This window comes from Martes martes, assembly GCF_963455335.1.
Source record: "Martes martes genome assembly, chromosome: 7".
Classification (NCBI taxonomy): Eukaryota; Metazoa; Chordata; class Mammalia; order Carnivora; family Mustelidae; genus Martes; species Martes martes.
This window is the reverse complement of record NC_137894.1, coordinates 37,450,288-37,466,787: the sequence shown is the minus strand read 5'-3', so window position 1 is coordinate 37,466,787 and position 16,500 is coordinate 37,450,288. Positions and strand designations below refer to the sequence as shown.

General features: G+C 36.7%; 1 protein-coding gene across 3 annotated transcripts in view; it reads right to left on the bottom strand.

Annotated features, from left to right (window-relative positions):
* TEX9 (testis expressed 9) overlaps window positions 1-12,245 on the bottom strand; it is a 65,810-nt gene extending 53,565 nt beyond the window's left edge. The window contains exons 1-4 of one of the 3 annotated variants that reach the window (XM_080808780.1): window positions 12,212-12,245; window positions 12,017-12,108; window positions 3,676-3,739; window positions 1,683-1,762 (exon numbers count right to left, since the gene is read on the bottom strand). In XM_080808780.1, the coding sequence (XP_080664906.1) occupies window positions 1,683-1,762; window positions 3,676-3,739; window positions 12,017-12,108; window positions 12,212-12,238 (263 nt within the window). In that variant the 5' untranslated portion in view covers window positions 12,239-12,245. Of the gene's footprint in view, window positions 1-32; window positions 51-1,682; window positions 1,763-3,675; window positions 3,740-12,016; window positions 12,109-12,211 lie in introns of those variants that run through there. The other 2 variants (XM_080808781.1, XM_080808782.1) reach the window with 2 other exon arrangements.
* Between the last annotated feature and the right edge of the window lie 4,255 nt (window positions 12,246-16,500).

Genomic DNA, 16,500 nt, shown 5'->3' with positions numbered 1-16,500 from the left:
GAGATTGTCAGGTTTCTATGGGGAAACCATACCTTTAGGCAGAACTTTGCCTGGAGCCATTTTATCAAATTGGAAGTTTCACTTGGTGCCATTCAAAATGATCCTTGCCCTGAAGAACCTTAATCCATTATAAAGTTTTATTAATAGCATGAAGACCACATCTTTAGTCTGATCTTTGCTTCAAGGCTGAGCTTTAATAGACTTTGGTTCCTCAAAGACTTTCTCAATTTTATCTCATAATTTTTTTGGTCGAAAAGCAGATAATCCTACAAAGCAAGGGTAATCAAGACTGTGTGGTACTGGCATAAGAACAGATATTTAGATTAATGGAATAGAATTGGGAGTCCACAAATAAAACCACATGCCTCTGGTCAGCTGACTTTTGACAAGACTGGCAAGAGCATTCAGTGGGGAAAGAATACAACTAATAGTAGCAGCACATACTACTAATATTCTGTTTTCCAACCTCTTTCCCTGAGAGCACAAGTTCATTTGACACCTGTCTGCCTTTACCAAAGGTGGCAGTTTTACTAAACCCATTGCCATGACATTAATAGTGCTTCTCTACCTTCCCTGCCTCCAGGATCAGTTTCCTTGCTGGCTACAATCTAACTACAAAGCTAAAGCCACACTTTCCAAGTTTTTGTCATATGGCACCTGATTCTCAATACCAGTTGCTCTATTATTAGGGTAAGTAGGAAATCAACCCCCAAATTTCAGTGGCAGTAAAGAGGGATAGAGAGCCCCTTTTTCCCATAAGTTCCACATGGTCACCCACGGCCCAGGCTGGGAGGTTTCATCAACTACATTTTCACTGATCATGGCTGAGAAAGAGTCAGTTGGAGGTTCAAAATACAACTCCTATCTGCTGGCTTGGAAGAGAATAATCTGACTTTAGCTCATAGCAAGAGACTTAGAATGTTGACTAAACACCATTGCCTGTGCTGTAAGATTTTATAGTTATATTCACACAGATCCTTTGTTTCCCTAAATACATCTTGATACCCTATTTTTTTGAAGATTTTATTTATTTATCAGGGAGACAGCCCAAGGAGGGGGCAGTGACAGGCAGAGGGAGAAGCAGGCTCCCTGTCGAGCAAGGAGCCCGATGTGGGACTCAATCCCAAGACCCCAGGATCATGACCTGGGCCGAAGGCAGACACTTAACTGACTGAGCCACCCAGGCATCTCGATTCCTTGTGTTTTTTTTTTTTTTTGACATACCTGAAGTTCACATGAAATTCAAGGAAAAAAAAGATCTATTTTATTTTTACTAACTTATTTTTATCTAATTTTCATATAGAATTTTAAAAGAAAGGTAGTATACTATTTAAGAACAGGTTCAGAAATCTTTACCAACTATGGTTTACGTCTCGGTGAAATCACATATAATCTATATATCCTTGGGCAAGCTACTGAGATTTGCTAAGCTCCAATGTCCTCATTTGTAAGATGAAGACAATAATATTTGTATCAAAATAATACTTTGAGGACTAAATGACAAAGTAGGTAAAGGGTTTACATCATGTCTGGTTCATATAAGCCTCGATTTTATTAGTATGTTATATATTACATTATTTTTCAAAATATAGATTTCTAATCCATGCAAAAAAGACTTTACATGACAAAAGATCCACATACATCATCCAAAAAATGGTGTTTTGAGAATTTAAGTTACTTACCTTAAACTGCAATCCTCTTCCTTTTCATAGGATTTAATTTGTGTTGAGACCGGCCTTGATTGTACTTCTTGGTGATCTCTCTAGTTAAATGAATAAAGATAAATCATATAGAGAGAAACCACAAAACCAGGATATCGTCAAGTCCCTTTCTGATCATTAATCATTTCAGAGTTGTCCACAGCTTCCATGAAATCAAGGCGTAGAACTCAAATGCTATGTATGGTATGAGTATAAGGTCTGTAACAATGTAGTTTCACATTTCATTCATTCTGGATTCAGAAAGTCAATTCTAAGGGAAAAATGTATGAATGCCTTTATCTGATCTTATCTACCTCCTGCTTGCCCACTACATCAGTCTTCCAATTTGTGTTAACATGCAAAGGAAATTAGGCTCACAGGAAATTAGAGCATAAATTCTTTTAATGGGTGGAAAAACTTGTCTCAAATTGGGCAAAGTTCAATTTTTTTTTTTTTTTTTTTTAGAGAGAATGCACTTGGGTGGGGGCAGAGGGGGAGGAGCAGAGGGAGAGAGAGAATCTTAAGGACGCTCCACACCCAGTGCAGAGGCCAACGCAGGGCTCGATCTCACAACCCTGAGATTATGACCTGAGTAGAAATCAAGAGTCAGATGCTTAACTGACTGAGCCACCCATGCCCCAGAGCTTCAATGTGAAGACCATGAAGCACTAAAGCACTAAGAGCACTAAGAGTAAAAGCTTTTGGCAATGATACTGAAGTAAATTGAAGTGAAAGTGAGTGAACAAAAATCCAATGCAGCAAAGTTATATCCATTAGCTTCCATGGGGCAGAAATGTCCTCTCCCCTTACCCAACCCTTCCCAGGCTTCTACCCTACTCTTTTAGGAAGCGGAAAGGGAATCATCCTTATTAGAGGATTCTTAGAGCAGAATGTATAATGAGTCCTCCATTCTCCTCTAACACTGGGTTTGTTAATTATTTTCCTGCTCTTTGACACTGGCAAAAACTACAAGATATAATAAAAATTTATTATTTATTTTATTTATTCTATTTTTATTAACATATATTGTATTATTTGCCCCAGGGGTACAGGTCTGTGACTCATCAGGCTTACACATTTCACAGGACTCACATAGCACATACCCTCCCCAATGTAAAAATTTATTTTTAATAAAATATTTAATTATAAATGAAACTAGCAAATCTGTAACCATTATCTATATTACCTGAAATATTCTTATTACAAAACTAACAAATAATGATGGATCTGTAAATGGCATTAAAACAAATTTTTGCCTATTTTTCACTACCACCACCAAGGAGGATGGGTGGAGAATTTAAAAGAAAAAAATATAATTTTTTTAGGGTAAAAAAGTAAAAATTGAAAAAAGTATGAAAACAGCTACTTTCTTTGTCTAAGGAATACTACTATAGCCTATCAATAGATAATGGGAATGCTAATTCTTAAATTGCTGCTTAAAGTTGGAATAACCAATTTGGCAGCCAGAATGGAGCAAAATATACTGACTTTGTCTAGTGATATAACTTCACTACATTTTTTTCTAACTATAAATCTGACTAGTCTAGCCCTAAAATTTTGAATTAAATCCAACTGCAGAATTTAAGAAACAAATTATCATCTGAGTATTAGTGATAATTGTTATCCTTTATTCAACTTTTGTCCTGAGCCCATTTTATTTCTAACCTTACTGAATTACCAGCATTTATTCTATACATCTACTCTCAAACATTAATTTTAAAATAGTGGGAAAGATTATTAAATATTAATGTTATTACTAATTAGATGGTTGGGACATCTAAATGGAAAACACTTTTTCAGTGGCTTTTAGGAAATGTGTGCATATCAAAAACACAAGTGCATATATGCATCTATTCATATATTCATATTCAATCTGTGATAATTCATTGACCTAAAAATTTATGCTTTGGGCACTTTAGAAAGTTAAAAAAACTAGCAGTCATAGGAAATAAATAATAATCGCACATTCACTTACTATTACTTCCTCAGCTTGTCGAACCAGATCAGCTGTTTTTGCCTCTAATTCTGCATTCAAACGCCTAAAAGCAAAAAATAATTTAGTATTTGGGATACACTGAAGATTCTAACAAAAATAAAAGTAATTAAATTTCAATAACTACACTTTAACTGATCAAGAAATACCAAAACATACACATAACATTTTTACTCTAAAATTACCATTACTATTAGAACACTTACCTCCAACTCTTCATGATTCCTCATCTTTTGTGGTAGAAATTCAAACACTAACTCTTGGCCTCCCTCTGGCCCTCACTTCAGGTGTAATGATTTATTTGGGTAGAATAAATTGGGTGGGTTGAATTCAGTTCCACTATTCATCTTCATGGGATCAACTCCAAATGGGGGCAGGAATGAGGCAGGATGGGAGAGAGGCCTGCTTTGGTGTGGGGGGGTTGCTGCAACTGGGGAGGTAAATCTGGGGTTTAGTGAGCAGGGCTAATGTGGCTCACATCTCAGTTACACACTTCAGTATCAGCTTCAGAAACAAAGGTGCTTGTTTTAACCGCCACCTGCCACTCCTTTTCCTCCCCCCCATCTATTTGGAATCTGGCAAAGAACAGGAGTACTATTATGGCCCAAGTTGAATGGCAGAATGGCAGTATCACTAAAGGAAATGGTTTTTAAAGATAAAATTGCTCATAATCCTATCACCATCATCTAAATGTTTCTATTTTTCATATCCCTTCTAATTTTCACCTATACTGTTTTCCCATAAAAATATAGAAGGAATTGTTTAGCTCTACATAATCTATAATTCATGCATTAAACAGCTACACAATATTGTAACGAGTTGCACTTAATATAATGTACTCAACTGTTCCTACTGTTAAAGTCCTTTTTTTCACTTTTAAAGGTTAACACGATAGTAAACATCTTCAACAGCATAAAACTTTTGAGTTTTACTCACAGCTCACATTTCTAGACCATCTAGGCTCTTTTGAAATTATATGAAGGGAACATGTGGAACAATTTTTTTTTTTTTAAAGACTTTATTTATTTGACAGACAGAGATCACAAGTAGGCAGAAAGGCAGACAGAGAGAGAGGGGGAAGCAGGCTCTCCGCTGAGCAGAGAGCCCGATGTGGGTCTCGATCCCAGGACCCTGAGACCATGACCTGAGCTGAAGGCAGCGGCTTAACCCACTGAGCCACCCAGGTGCCCCCCATGTGGAACAATTTTTAAAACATCTTGTTGTTTTACTTAAATAGGTGATTCAGAAGTAACAAAAATCACTGACAATCCCCACTCCCAGGGGAAAAAAAAAGTAGCACTATATCCCTTCTTAAAACAGTCTAATGTTCTAAGAAATATTTTATATCTTAGGATCAGATAATCAAAAGAAAAATATTTAATAAAGACTTGAAGTTGCAGTTAATATGCCATTACTTTATTTTTCGTATTACCTTAACAAGAATCATGAGAACTTAAATAGAAGCTTCTGATCAATACAGTAATCTGAGGTGACGCAGAACACTATTCTGCTCCAAACCGATGGACGTGTTGGATAAAATGTAATGTAGGAAATACTGCTAAGCTCCAGCTCAGGCAAGGGAAATACCCTGGCACTAAAAATAAAGCAGCAACTCAAAGTGAGAGCAGTAAACAGGAACAGAAGCCAAAAGTATCTAACAGCTAAAAACTGATGCATGTGTGGGAGTCATGAAAGGCTACACCTGTGAAACACAGACTACAAAAACACTACCCCTAACCTTAGGTAAACGGAAATGAAACTGGAGCCATGGGTGGAAAAGACTCTTATGAGTAAACACAGCAAATTCATTTACTCAGATGGTATAGGGACCCTATGCCAAATTTTAGTACAGAAAGCCACACCAAAACCAGTGAAAACTCTGATAAGCTAGGAAAAGTAAATGTGAAATCAACCTACAAGGACACTTACCTAGAATATATGGAACTCTCTCAGAAAGCAAAGCCTGCTAAAAATGACTTCACAAAGACAACAAATTGCACAATGAAAGGAACTGCGGAGGCAGAGAATTAGTAGACCCAACAAAATTTAGACCACAGTAACAGGATCATCTAAATCTAAAAACTAAATCTAAAATCTATTTTTAAAAGATTTTTAAATCAGCATTTTTCATTTGCCCACTCCCCCAAAAGCAGGAATAGAAACCATTAGGCAAGAAGTATTTATTACAAAAGAACACTGAATTTAGAAAAGAACCAAACAGAATTACATAAATGAAAAACACAATCATTGCACTTAAAAACTCAAACTCAATGGATACACTGAACAATACCATGAACTGAAGAGGAAATGAATAAGACAGGAGAAAATTCACCTAAAGGAGATAGAGAAACAAAAAGATAAAAATACAAAAGGGAGGTTAACATGCATTGAAGAGAGACTATCGGACAAAGACAGATGTCTAATTACCTAATAGAAGTTGCAGAAGGAAATTCCATAGAAGGAGGGAATGTCAATAATGAATACTGAGAATTTTCTTAAATTGAGGAAAGATATGAATCTCAAGTAGAATTAAGAAAACAGGGGCGCCTGGCTGGCCCAGTTGGTAGAACATGTGACTCTTGATTTTGGGATTGTAGGTTTGAGTCCCCCACTGCGCATAGAGATTACTTAGAAATTACATCTTTAAAAAAAGAGAGAGAGAAAGAAAGAAAACAAGCCCACACCTGTATACATCATAGTGAAATTGCAGAGCTTCAAGGACAAAAATAATCTTCAAGTTACCAAAGGAATTATTATAAAAGAACCAAGAAAAATAGTCTACTGGCACTGTGTTCTAAAAACCTAAGATGGTTTTTCAACATCTCTACATTCCAATGGACAAATAAGTGTTATCTTTAATGGACTGAGGAGGAAGAAAACAGACCATTTAAAATCCTATGTGCAGGGGCGCCTGGGTGGCTCAGTGGGTTAAGTCTCTGCCTTCAGCTCAGGTCATGATCTCAGGGTCCTGGGATCGAGCCCTGCATCGGGCTCTCTGCTCAGCAGGGAGCCTGCTTCCCTTCCTCTCTCTCTCTGCCTGCCTCTCTGCCTACTTGCGATCTCTGTCAAATAAATAATAAAAAAAAATCTTTAAAAAAAAAATCCTATGTGCAGCTAAACTCATTGAAAAATAAATGTCATGTAACAAAATTTTCAGAAAAGATGAGACTCAGAAGTAATGAAGGGTCTACACTTCAGGAAGGAAGAAGTTGAACCTTCAAAAAAAATCATGATGAGGAAAAAAACTGAAAATATGATGATAAATCTAAATTAGTACATAATATAAAAATAATGTTAATGATAACCTGGAGAGTAGGAGTATTTAAAAGAAATAGGAAGTAAATCATTACCTAACTTAACAGATGGGAAAACCAAGTTAAAGCATTTTAAAGGCCTTCCAAACCAGAAAAAGAAAAACAAAGACATAACAAAAATTCCTTCAATCCAACAGAAGACAGAAAACAATAAACAAAGAAAAGGGATAGTAAAAAGAAAACACAAAAAATAAGATGGCTCAAATAACTTTAAATTAATAACCCAATAATATAAATAAATTCACCTATCAGAAGGCAGAAATGATTAGACAGGACATAAAAAGGATGCTGTTAAAGCTAAATGACATAAGAAGCTTGAAAATAAAGGAATAAAAAAAATGGCTCTGAATAGTAAGGAAAAGAATTCATCTAGGAGATTTAAGTAAACAATATAGCATCCAAGCAAAAATGAACACAATTATAAGGAGAATTTTTTAAACTACAGTTACAGTTTATTTCAATTCACCTCTAACAGGAATCAACAGAGCTAGCAGGGAAAAAGGTGAGGATACTGATGTTATGGACAGCCAAATTAATTAGCTTGAGCTAGGAGATTCATCAAATAGTAAATATCCTTCCTATGAAGATACGTGAACATTTACAAAAATTGACTATGTACTGCTCACAAGTTTCAATATATTTTTAAAAATCAGTAGTATATAGTTCTCTGATCATAGTGCAATTAAAAATGAATTTAGAATAACAAAAATAAAACAAGCAAATACCCAATATGCTTGGGAACTAAAAAACCTCCTAAATAACCACAATGAAAATCATAAAATATTTAAAACTAAATAACCACAAAAGAAATACATATCAAAACAGTTCCTGAAATACAAATAAGCTGTAGTTGGAGAGAAATTTATAGAAATTAAATGTATTTATTAAAAAATAAGAAAAAACTAAAAAACAAAATAAAAGTAAACTAAATATAAATTAAATTAGAACTAAAGTAAAAAAAAAAAATCCACCATAATTAGAAGAGCTAAAGACCAATGAAGTTTTAAAAAATTACACAGATTAGCAACAAAATCAAAAGCTAGTTCTCTGAAAAGACGAATAAAATAAATAAACCTTCCAGCAAGATGGATAAAAAGACAAAAATAAATAATACTGGAAAGCTTCAAAAAGATGTGTATAAGGTTACAGACAAGACTTAAAACTTATAAGGTACACACACACACACACACACACACACACACACACACTGGAATATTATTCAGCCCTAAAAAAAAGAATGAAATCTTGCCCTTTGCAAGATCTGGATGGAGCTAGACAGTATTGTGCTACGTGAAATTAAGTCAGTTAGAGAAAGACAAATAACACATGATTTCTCTCATATGTGGAATTTAAGAAACAAAACAAACAAGCAAAAGGGAGAAAAAGAGAGAGAGAGAGAGAGAAACCAAGAAACAGATTCTTAACCAGAGGGGATGGGGTGGGAGGATGGGTGAAACAGGTGATGGGGATGAAGGAGTACAATTGTTGTGATGAGCACCAGGTGATATATGGAATTGATGAATCACTATATTGTGAACCTGAAATGAATATAACACTGTATGCTAACTCTACTGGAATTTTTAAAAAGCATTAACTATTATTAAAATGAAAAGATTAGCATATTAGAGCATATTTATGCTATTACCTTTTAAAACCTACATGAAGTGGACATTTTTCTAGAAAACTATCAAATAACCAAAATTTATTCTGGAAGCACTAGTACATCTAAACAAATGAATAATCTTTAATGAAACTGAATTGATAGGCAAAAAAATTCCATCAAAAAAACCCCATCATACTCAATTTCACAATTTTAACCAAAAGGTAGAAGATCCCTGATTACAAAAAGTTTCCAAGAACAGAAAAAAACAAAAAGGAAAACTATTCAGTTATTTCATGTGTCTAGGATAATACTGATATTAAAATCAGAAGGAAAAGAACTAGAAAGAAGTATAAGGCCAATCTCACTTTTGTTCAAAGATGCAAAAAACCTACATAAAGTTATAGCAATCAAATCCAGCAGTCTTTAAAGGAAAATTAAAAATCTGCTTGGTAGTTCAATATATTAAAACACTAAATGTGTGTGTGTGAGGGAGAGGGCATTTAGTCACCTAAATATGGGAAAAAAGTTTTGATGAGATTTAACATTCATTCAAAATAGGAATTAAAGGAAATAATGTCCTCAAGCCTGATAAAAGAATCTAGCAGAACTCTATATCAAATACAGTGATAAATTAAGTGGGCTCCTTAAAATCATAACGAAGATAAGGATGCTCACCATCAGTTTTTCTATTCCATACTGCAATGGAGGTCCTAACTAAAATGAGAAAAAAAGAAGATGCATGAGAAACTGTCAAGAGACAGTTTCTTATATCATAAAGTATATCATATAAAGTATCATAAAGTATATCATATAAAGTATATCATACTTTATACTTTATACTAAAGTATATCATACTTTGCATATGATATAACTTCCAGTATAAAAAAATGCAAGGTAGGGTGCCTGGCTGGCTCAGTCGGTGGAGCATGCAACTTTTGGAGCACCTGGGTGGCTCAGTTAGTTGAGTGTTTGACTCTCGGTCTCAGCTGAAGTGTTGATCTCAGGGTTATGAGTTCAAGCCCCGTGTGCTTAAGGGAAAAAAAAAGCCATTTATTACAGCCACAAAAACTGTAAGACACTTTGAAACAGATTATATATGTGACAGTTTCATGTAGTAATATAAAATATTAAAGGACATAAAAAAAAAACTCACCCCTGTGTAAATGGGAATGTATCTTATTCATGAAAGGAAAGATTCAATAGCACAAAGATGGCAGTGCTCTGCAAATTAATCTATAAATCCAATGTAATTGGCATTTATGGACATGGGGTATAGGGAGGGGTGGGGCTTGCCCTACCAGCTATCAGGACATTTAAAATAGATGTCCCATTATCTGATTGTTTAGCTTTCAGGTTTTAGAACATAGGCATGGAACATGGAAAACCTGACTTGAGCCATCAGCATATTCTGTAGTCTATCCTCTCAGATAGTGATTATTTCCTCCAAATATTCGACAAGAGCTGATTATAGAAGATTTTGGATTGGGATTCCCAAGAAGTGCTGTGTTCTGCTGAATGAAGACATCCCATATATGCTTACTACCAAGAACATGTGGCTTAATACTCTCTTATTAACTCATTCTTGCCTACGAGAATGGCCAGACATTATACTCTTCTGCATGGCACAGAAGTAGTCTACAGCTTCAGGCTGAGCCTGGGAGCTCCTCTGTTCATATATGCCTCAGATCTGCACACCCAAGTAAAGATAACAGAACAAGTAACAACTGGCCACCTTTACCACAAAATGATTTCTCCTGAAATAGAATAGCTTCTGCAGATGTCTTTAAGATGATTTTAAGCAGGACCATAACAACACACCAGAGCCAGGTGCAAAATATACCCTTAAGTAAGTAAATGATTTAACCTAACCAGTACAGGTATTTGGTGCTATCTGGTATATGGTAAAGAAAATAACCACTTGTGGTTGGGCACAGCTAATTCAAACCTGTGCAAGGACAAGAGATCAGTTGCTTAGGTACACTCTTGAGCTGGGTTAATAGACTCATTTTATTAAATAGAGGAGAATGATTATCTTCCTATTTGCTATGGCAAGTTAACAAGTGCCTAGTTTATCAAAAGACAGTACAGTTCCATTTTAACTTTAAATATGCTTTAGTTTTATAAAATAAGATAAAAGCAGAGAGGGAAGCAAACCATAAGAGATTCTTAAATATAGAGAACAAACAGGTTTGCTGGAGGGGACGGGCTAGGTGGGGGATGGGCACTAAGGAGGGCACTTGTTGGGATAAGCATTGGGTGTTATGTGTAAGTGATGAATCACTAAATTCTATTCCTGAAAGCAGTACTACACTATGTGTTAACTAACTTGAATTTAAAAAAGTAAACTGGTCAGAAAATAAAAATAAATAAATACGCTTTAAGTACAGATCATGTGGTAACTTTATGTTAAACAATATGAAGTAGTGCTACAATGTTTCTGAAATTTTAATTTAAATTAGGTAAATTATAAAGAAAATGAATTGTTAAAATAAGGGTATTTTGTAAGGGTATATGCAATGACAATAGACTTGGCCTCTGACTTGAAGAATTTACAGACCAGTGGAGGAAACAGCCAAAAAGTACACTAACAAATTAATGTGTAACCATTATGCTAACTGCAAAGAATACTAAATCAGTAAAAAAGAGTAACTAGGAAGCTTAACGTAATTCAGGAAGACCATGCTTAGCATGACAGGTGGAAGGCTTGAGTATGACTGCCCTCAAGGGAAAAGCCTGAGGAACTTAGAAGGCCTGAGAGGCAAAAAAGAGAGGGCACCAGATCAAACAAGACACAGGAGTCAGATCTAACAGACTTTCTAAAGTGCAACGGGGAACCACTCCAAAGTTTCAGGCAAAGGACTGACTTGATCAAATTAAATGATTACTCTGGTTTCTGTGTGAAAACTGTGGGATGAAGAGTGAAATAGTCCAAGAATGAAAGCACGTGTTGTCAGAATAGGTGTAATTACACTGAGAGCAGAGAAGGAAAGGACATCCTCCTAACACCACCAATGTGGAGAACGGGAATTCCAACTGCACTGAGAAGTACGCTTTCAGTTTAGAAACCAAGCCTAGGAGAAAGTCACAAAATTAAACTTCCAAGAGCTCCCAATTAAATGGATTTTCTTAAACTAGAAACTAAACTATTTGGCAATTCCTGCTAGCCAAATCACCTCTAGCAGTATCATTTTGCTGATGAACATGTTTACTTGGGCTAAATTTTCACCCCTTTCAAACACCTAGGAAGTTAGCTAAGAAAAGATGAAAACGAGCGAACAGGATGTTGAAAAGAGAATGGTGAACAGTGAGTGATCCCAAATACCCAGTCAGTCACCACGAAAGTACTCGTAAGCAACCTCATTTGGGTAAAAGAAAGAAGGAAAAACTGAACGGCCTAATTTCTTACTTATATTCTTCCTCCCTGGCAAGGAGGTCCCGTCCAGACGCTGCAGGTTGCTGAACGCGCGGCAGGAGCGGAGCTCCTGAAACGCTCCGTCTCTGTAAAAGAGAAAGAGACTTTCAGACCCGAATTTAAATGAGGTTCCGCGTTCTCTGGCCGGCTAAGAAGCTAGTCGCTACCCCGGAGTCTGTCTGAACTGACCCGAGGACCAACACTTCGCCCCGCCATCTTTCCGGACCATAGACGCTGTAACCGAGGCAACGAACACATCTTCCCGCGAGACTTATCGCATCCCGGACAGCACAGCGCCTTGAGCGCAGACTCCAGGCTCTCCTGGGCTCTCCGCCGAGAGCGGCCTGAGGATGGGGTGGGGCCTGAGGGCAGGGGAGTGGGCGGACCGCGGGACTGTGGGCGGCAAGGGCGACCCCAGCTGTTCACTGCCCCAGTAACCAGAGAAGCCTACCCGGTGCGTCCACTTAGAAATTCTTAAAGCTGGGGTTGGAAAGGTTTCAACCCAGGCAGGCGGGTTCGTTTCTAAAACTCTGTAAGAAGCTAGCTAGTAAAGCCCCTACTCTTGTGCTTTTCCAAACTTACTGACCACTTCGACCTGTTTTGTTTTGTTTTGTTTTGTTTTTCTAAACGAACTCTTCGTTGGAATTCTAAGTTCTAATTTCTCACATTTATTTATAGCGTGATTAAAGGCTCGGTCTCTCACATCAGTCATCCTAAGTTCAGGTTGTAGGACCTAAGAAGGTCCTGGCTCTGCCACTTACTAGTTGTTTAGTCTTGGGTAAATCACTCTGTATCTTGGCTACTTCACCTACAAAATGGGAGTAAGAATACTGACCAGCTCATAGAGTTACTAGAAGTAAATTCATGATTAGGATTGTGGCTGAAACACAGTAAGTGGTTAAATTTCCCAGCTCTTTTGGGATAAAATTGAGAGTTCAGAAATAAACCTTCACATTTAGGGTGTTAGCCTTAAAAGAAAAAACGTTTATTTTACCAGGAAAAATGGGTTTATTTGGGAATAGCAGAGAATTGCAATCTAGAACAAGTAAGCTGAAGCAGAACATAGGCAAGTCCACGGAACAAAAGCGAGAACTGTTCTCATACAGGAAAGGGGGATGTTGAGAAAGCTATTATAAACAACAGTCCATTGACATAAACTGGGAGTTTGCAGTATAATGGCTTTCCATTGGCTGAGCGGTGACAGCCTCTTATTGGCTGGGCTGTTGCCAAGGTATGAGGAACACCCTTCCTCCTACTGGGATAATAAAGTGTATCCACTTGCAAGTAGGCCTCTTCCTGTTGGATTTGTAATTGTCAAGTGGTAGAATTTGAGAGCTCCCCCTACTGGTCTTCTGACTCCATTCTAAACAAAGTTTCCTTTTATTAATTTTCACAAAAGTTAACATTTGGCAAGGGTGCCAAGACCATTCAGTGGGAGAAAGAATAATCTCAACAAGTGGCACTGGGATGAGTGGATATGCACATGAGAAAGAATGAAATTAGACCCCTACCACACAATGGGTATAACAACTGGCACAAACTGGATCAAAAACCTAATCTTAGATAATACTGTTAAGCTCTTCAAAGAAACCATGGGTGAAAATCTTCATCACCTTGAATTAAGTAATGCTCTCTTAGATATAACACCAAAACCAAGCCACAAAAGAAAAATCAATAAAATAACATAATCAAATCAAATACATTTTGTTTCAAAGGATACCATAAATAAAGTGAAAGATGAACAATAACAAGAGTTGGGAGAAATTCAAACCCTCATACACTGTTGGTGGGAATATAAAATCGTGCAACCACTGCAGAAAACGGCCTGGCAGTTGCACTTAGAGTTACCATATGATCTAGCAACTACTTCTATGTATATACCCCCCAAAAATGAAAACATACACTTTCACAGAAAGTTGTGCACAAATATTTATATAGAAGCATTATTCAGGATAGCCAAACGGTAACTCAAATGATCATAAACTGATTAATGGGCAAATAAGAGTGGTATAATCATAGAATGAAATACTATTCAGCACGAAAAAGGAATAAAGTACTGATACATACTACAATATGGATGAACGTTGAAAACATGAAACGTGAAAGAAGCAATTCACAAAAGACAAAATATTATATTATTCCATTCCAATATAACCACCTATTACAAGAAATGTCCAGAATAGAAAAATACATACAGACAAAAAGTAGATTACTGGTTGCCTAATTAGAGAGATGATGGGGGATTGGCTAAGATATTGCAAGGTTTTTGGGGGTAATGTAAATGGACTAAAATTGATTGTGATGATGGTTGCACAACCTTGTTGACTATATTAAAATCCAATGAGTAGTACACTTTATATGGGTGAATGGTAGGTATGTGAAATACATCAAGTTGTTAAAACATAAAAAAATAAATTATTATTTTTTAAAAAGATTTTATTCATTTATTTATTTGACAGGCAGAGATCACAAGCAGGCAGAGAGGCAGGCAGCGAGAGAGAGGTGGAAGCAGGGAGCCTGACGCGGGGCTCGATCCCAGGACCCTGGGACCACGACCCAAGCCAAAGGCAGAGGCCTCAACCCACTGAGCCACCCAGGCGCCCCCCCAAAAATAAGTTAGTAAAACAAAAAGTTCAAGGGATGGACAAAGGTACACCATACTAATGCTAGTCAAAGGAAAGTTGGAGTGTTCTGACTTCAGAACAAGCAAAATTATCAGCAACAAAGAAAAGCATTACATAAAGAGTTTAACACTCCATGGAGACACAACAATCCTTAATATGTGTGCACCAAACAATTTAGTGTTAAAATGCATGAGGCAAAACCTAAAAGGACTGCAAAGAGTTAAAGATAAATCCACTAATATATTTGGGGATTTTGATACCCTTTTTCAATAATAGAGAGTTTAAAAAGGGAGAAAATCAGTAAGGATATAATTGTCCCAAATAGCACTATCCATCATCTTGATCTGATTGACATTTAGAGAATACTCCCTCCAACAACAGCAGAATACACATTCCCCTCAAAGTCACACAAAACATTTACCAAAATAGACCACATTCTGGGCCATAAAATGCATATTAATAAATGCAGTAGAATTTATATCAGTTTCCTTTGGCTGCTGTAACAAAGTATCACAAACAGGGTGGCTTAACACAGGAGAAATTTATTGTCTCACAGTTCTAGAGGACAGAAGTCCAAAAAGGTGTTGGCAGGGCCAATGCTCCTTTTGAAAACCATAGGGGAGAATCCTTCCTTGACTCTTCCCAGCTTCTGGTGGTTGCTGTCACTCCTCGACATTCTTTGGGTTGCAGGTGTGTCACTTTAATCTCTGCCTCTGTAATCACAGTGTTCTCCCCAAGTGTCTCTTTCTTCATGAGGCATTTCTTCTCATAAAGACTGTAGTCATACTGGCCAAGGACACTGTCTCATGTCAATCTCAGTAGTGATGTTAGCGTACCAGTAGTGATGCTGTTGGCTAGGAATGCCTGGGGACACTACCCACGCTTTCACAAGCCCCTACAGATATGGGAAGTGTGGTTTAGGACTTCAGCATATCTTTTGAGGGGACACAATTCAATCTGTAACAGGATCTTATCAACTATGTTCTTAGCCCACAATAAAATTAAACTAGAAATCAGTAACAGAAAAGTAACTGAAAAATCTCAAAATATTTGGAGATGAAATGCATACTTCTAAATAATACATGAGTCAAAGAAGCCTCAAGAGAAATTTTAAAAAATATTTTGAACTAGATGAAAAGGAAAATATAACTTATTAAAATTTGTTGGATACAGCAAAAACAGTGCTTAGAATACTTAGCATTAAGTGCATATATTAAAGAAGAAGAAAAACCTAAAATTGGCAATGAAAGTTTCCACCTCAGGCAATGAAAGAAAGAAGAGCAATTTAAGCTTAAAGAGAAAAAAAGAAATACAAATTAGAACAGAAATCAATGGAACTGAAAACAGGAAAACAATAGAGAAAATTACAGAAACCAAAAATCTGGTTCTTTGGAAAAATTAACAAAATCAATAAACTTCTAGCCATGCTAACCAAAGAAAAAGAAAGAAGACATAAAATTACCTATTCTGTGTCACTTTATGTGATGGTCAGTCAGGTATGACCACAAGCGGAGACACAGGAGAGAAACAGGAGGCATAGTATACCACATAGAACTACATAGGAAAGCCTCAGGTGGTAAGAAGACAGAAAATACAGGCAAGGGGAAAACCTAGCTAGATACTGGGGTTTCTACAGAAAAGGCAAGGCAGTTTAGGATTGGCTAGTTTCAATACTTTTAGCAGGCTTTGGGGCATAGAGGCTGTCCTTATTTTGTGGAATCTGGTACAGGGACAATTAAGGCAGAGGAATAGTGCCTCCTGGGGTGTACGGTACAGGTAAAGGAGATATGACTCTGGATTGGTTAGTTTTCATACCAAAGTCATGCTCCTGGCTGAGCCCTTTGGTATCTCTGA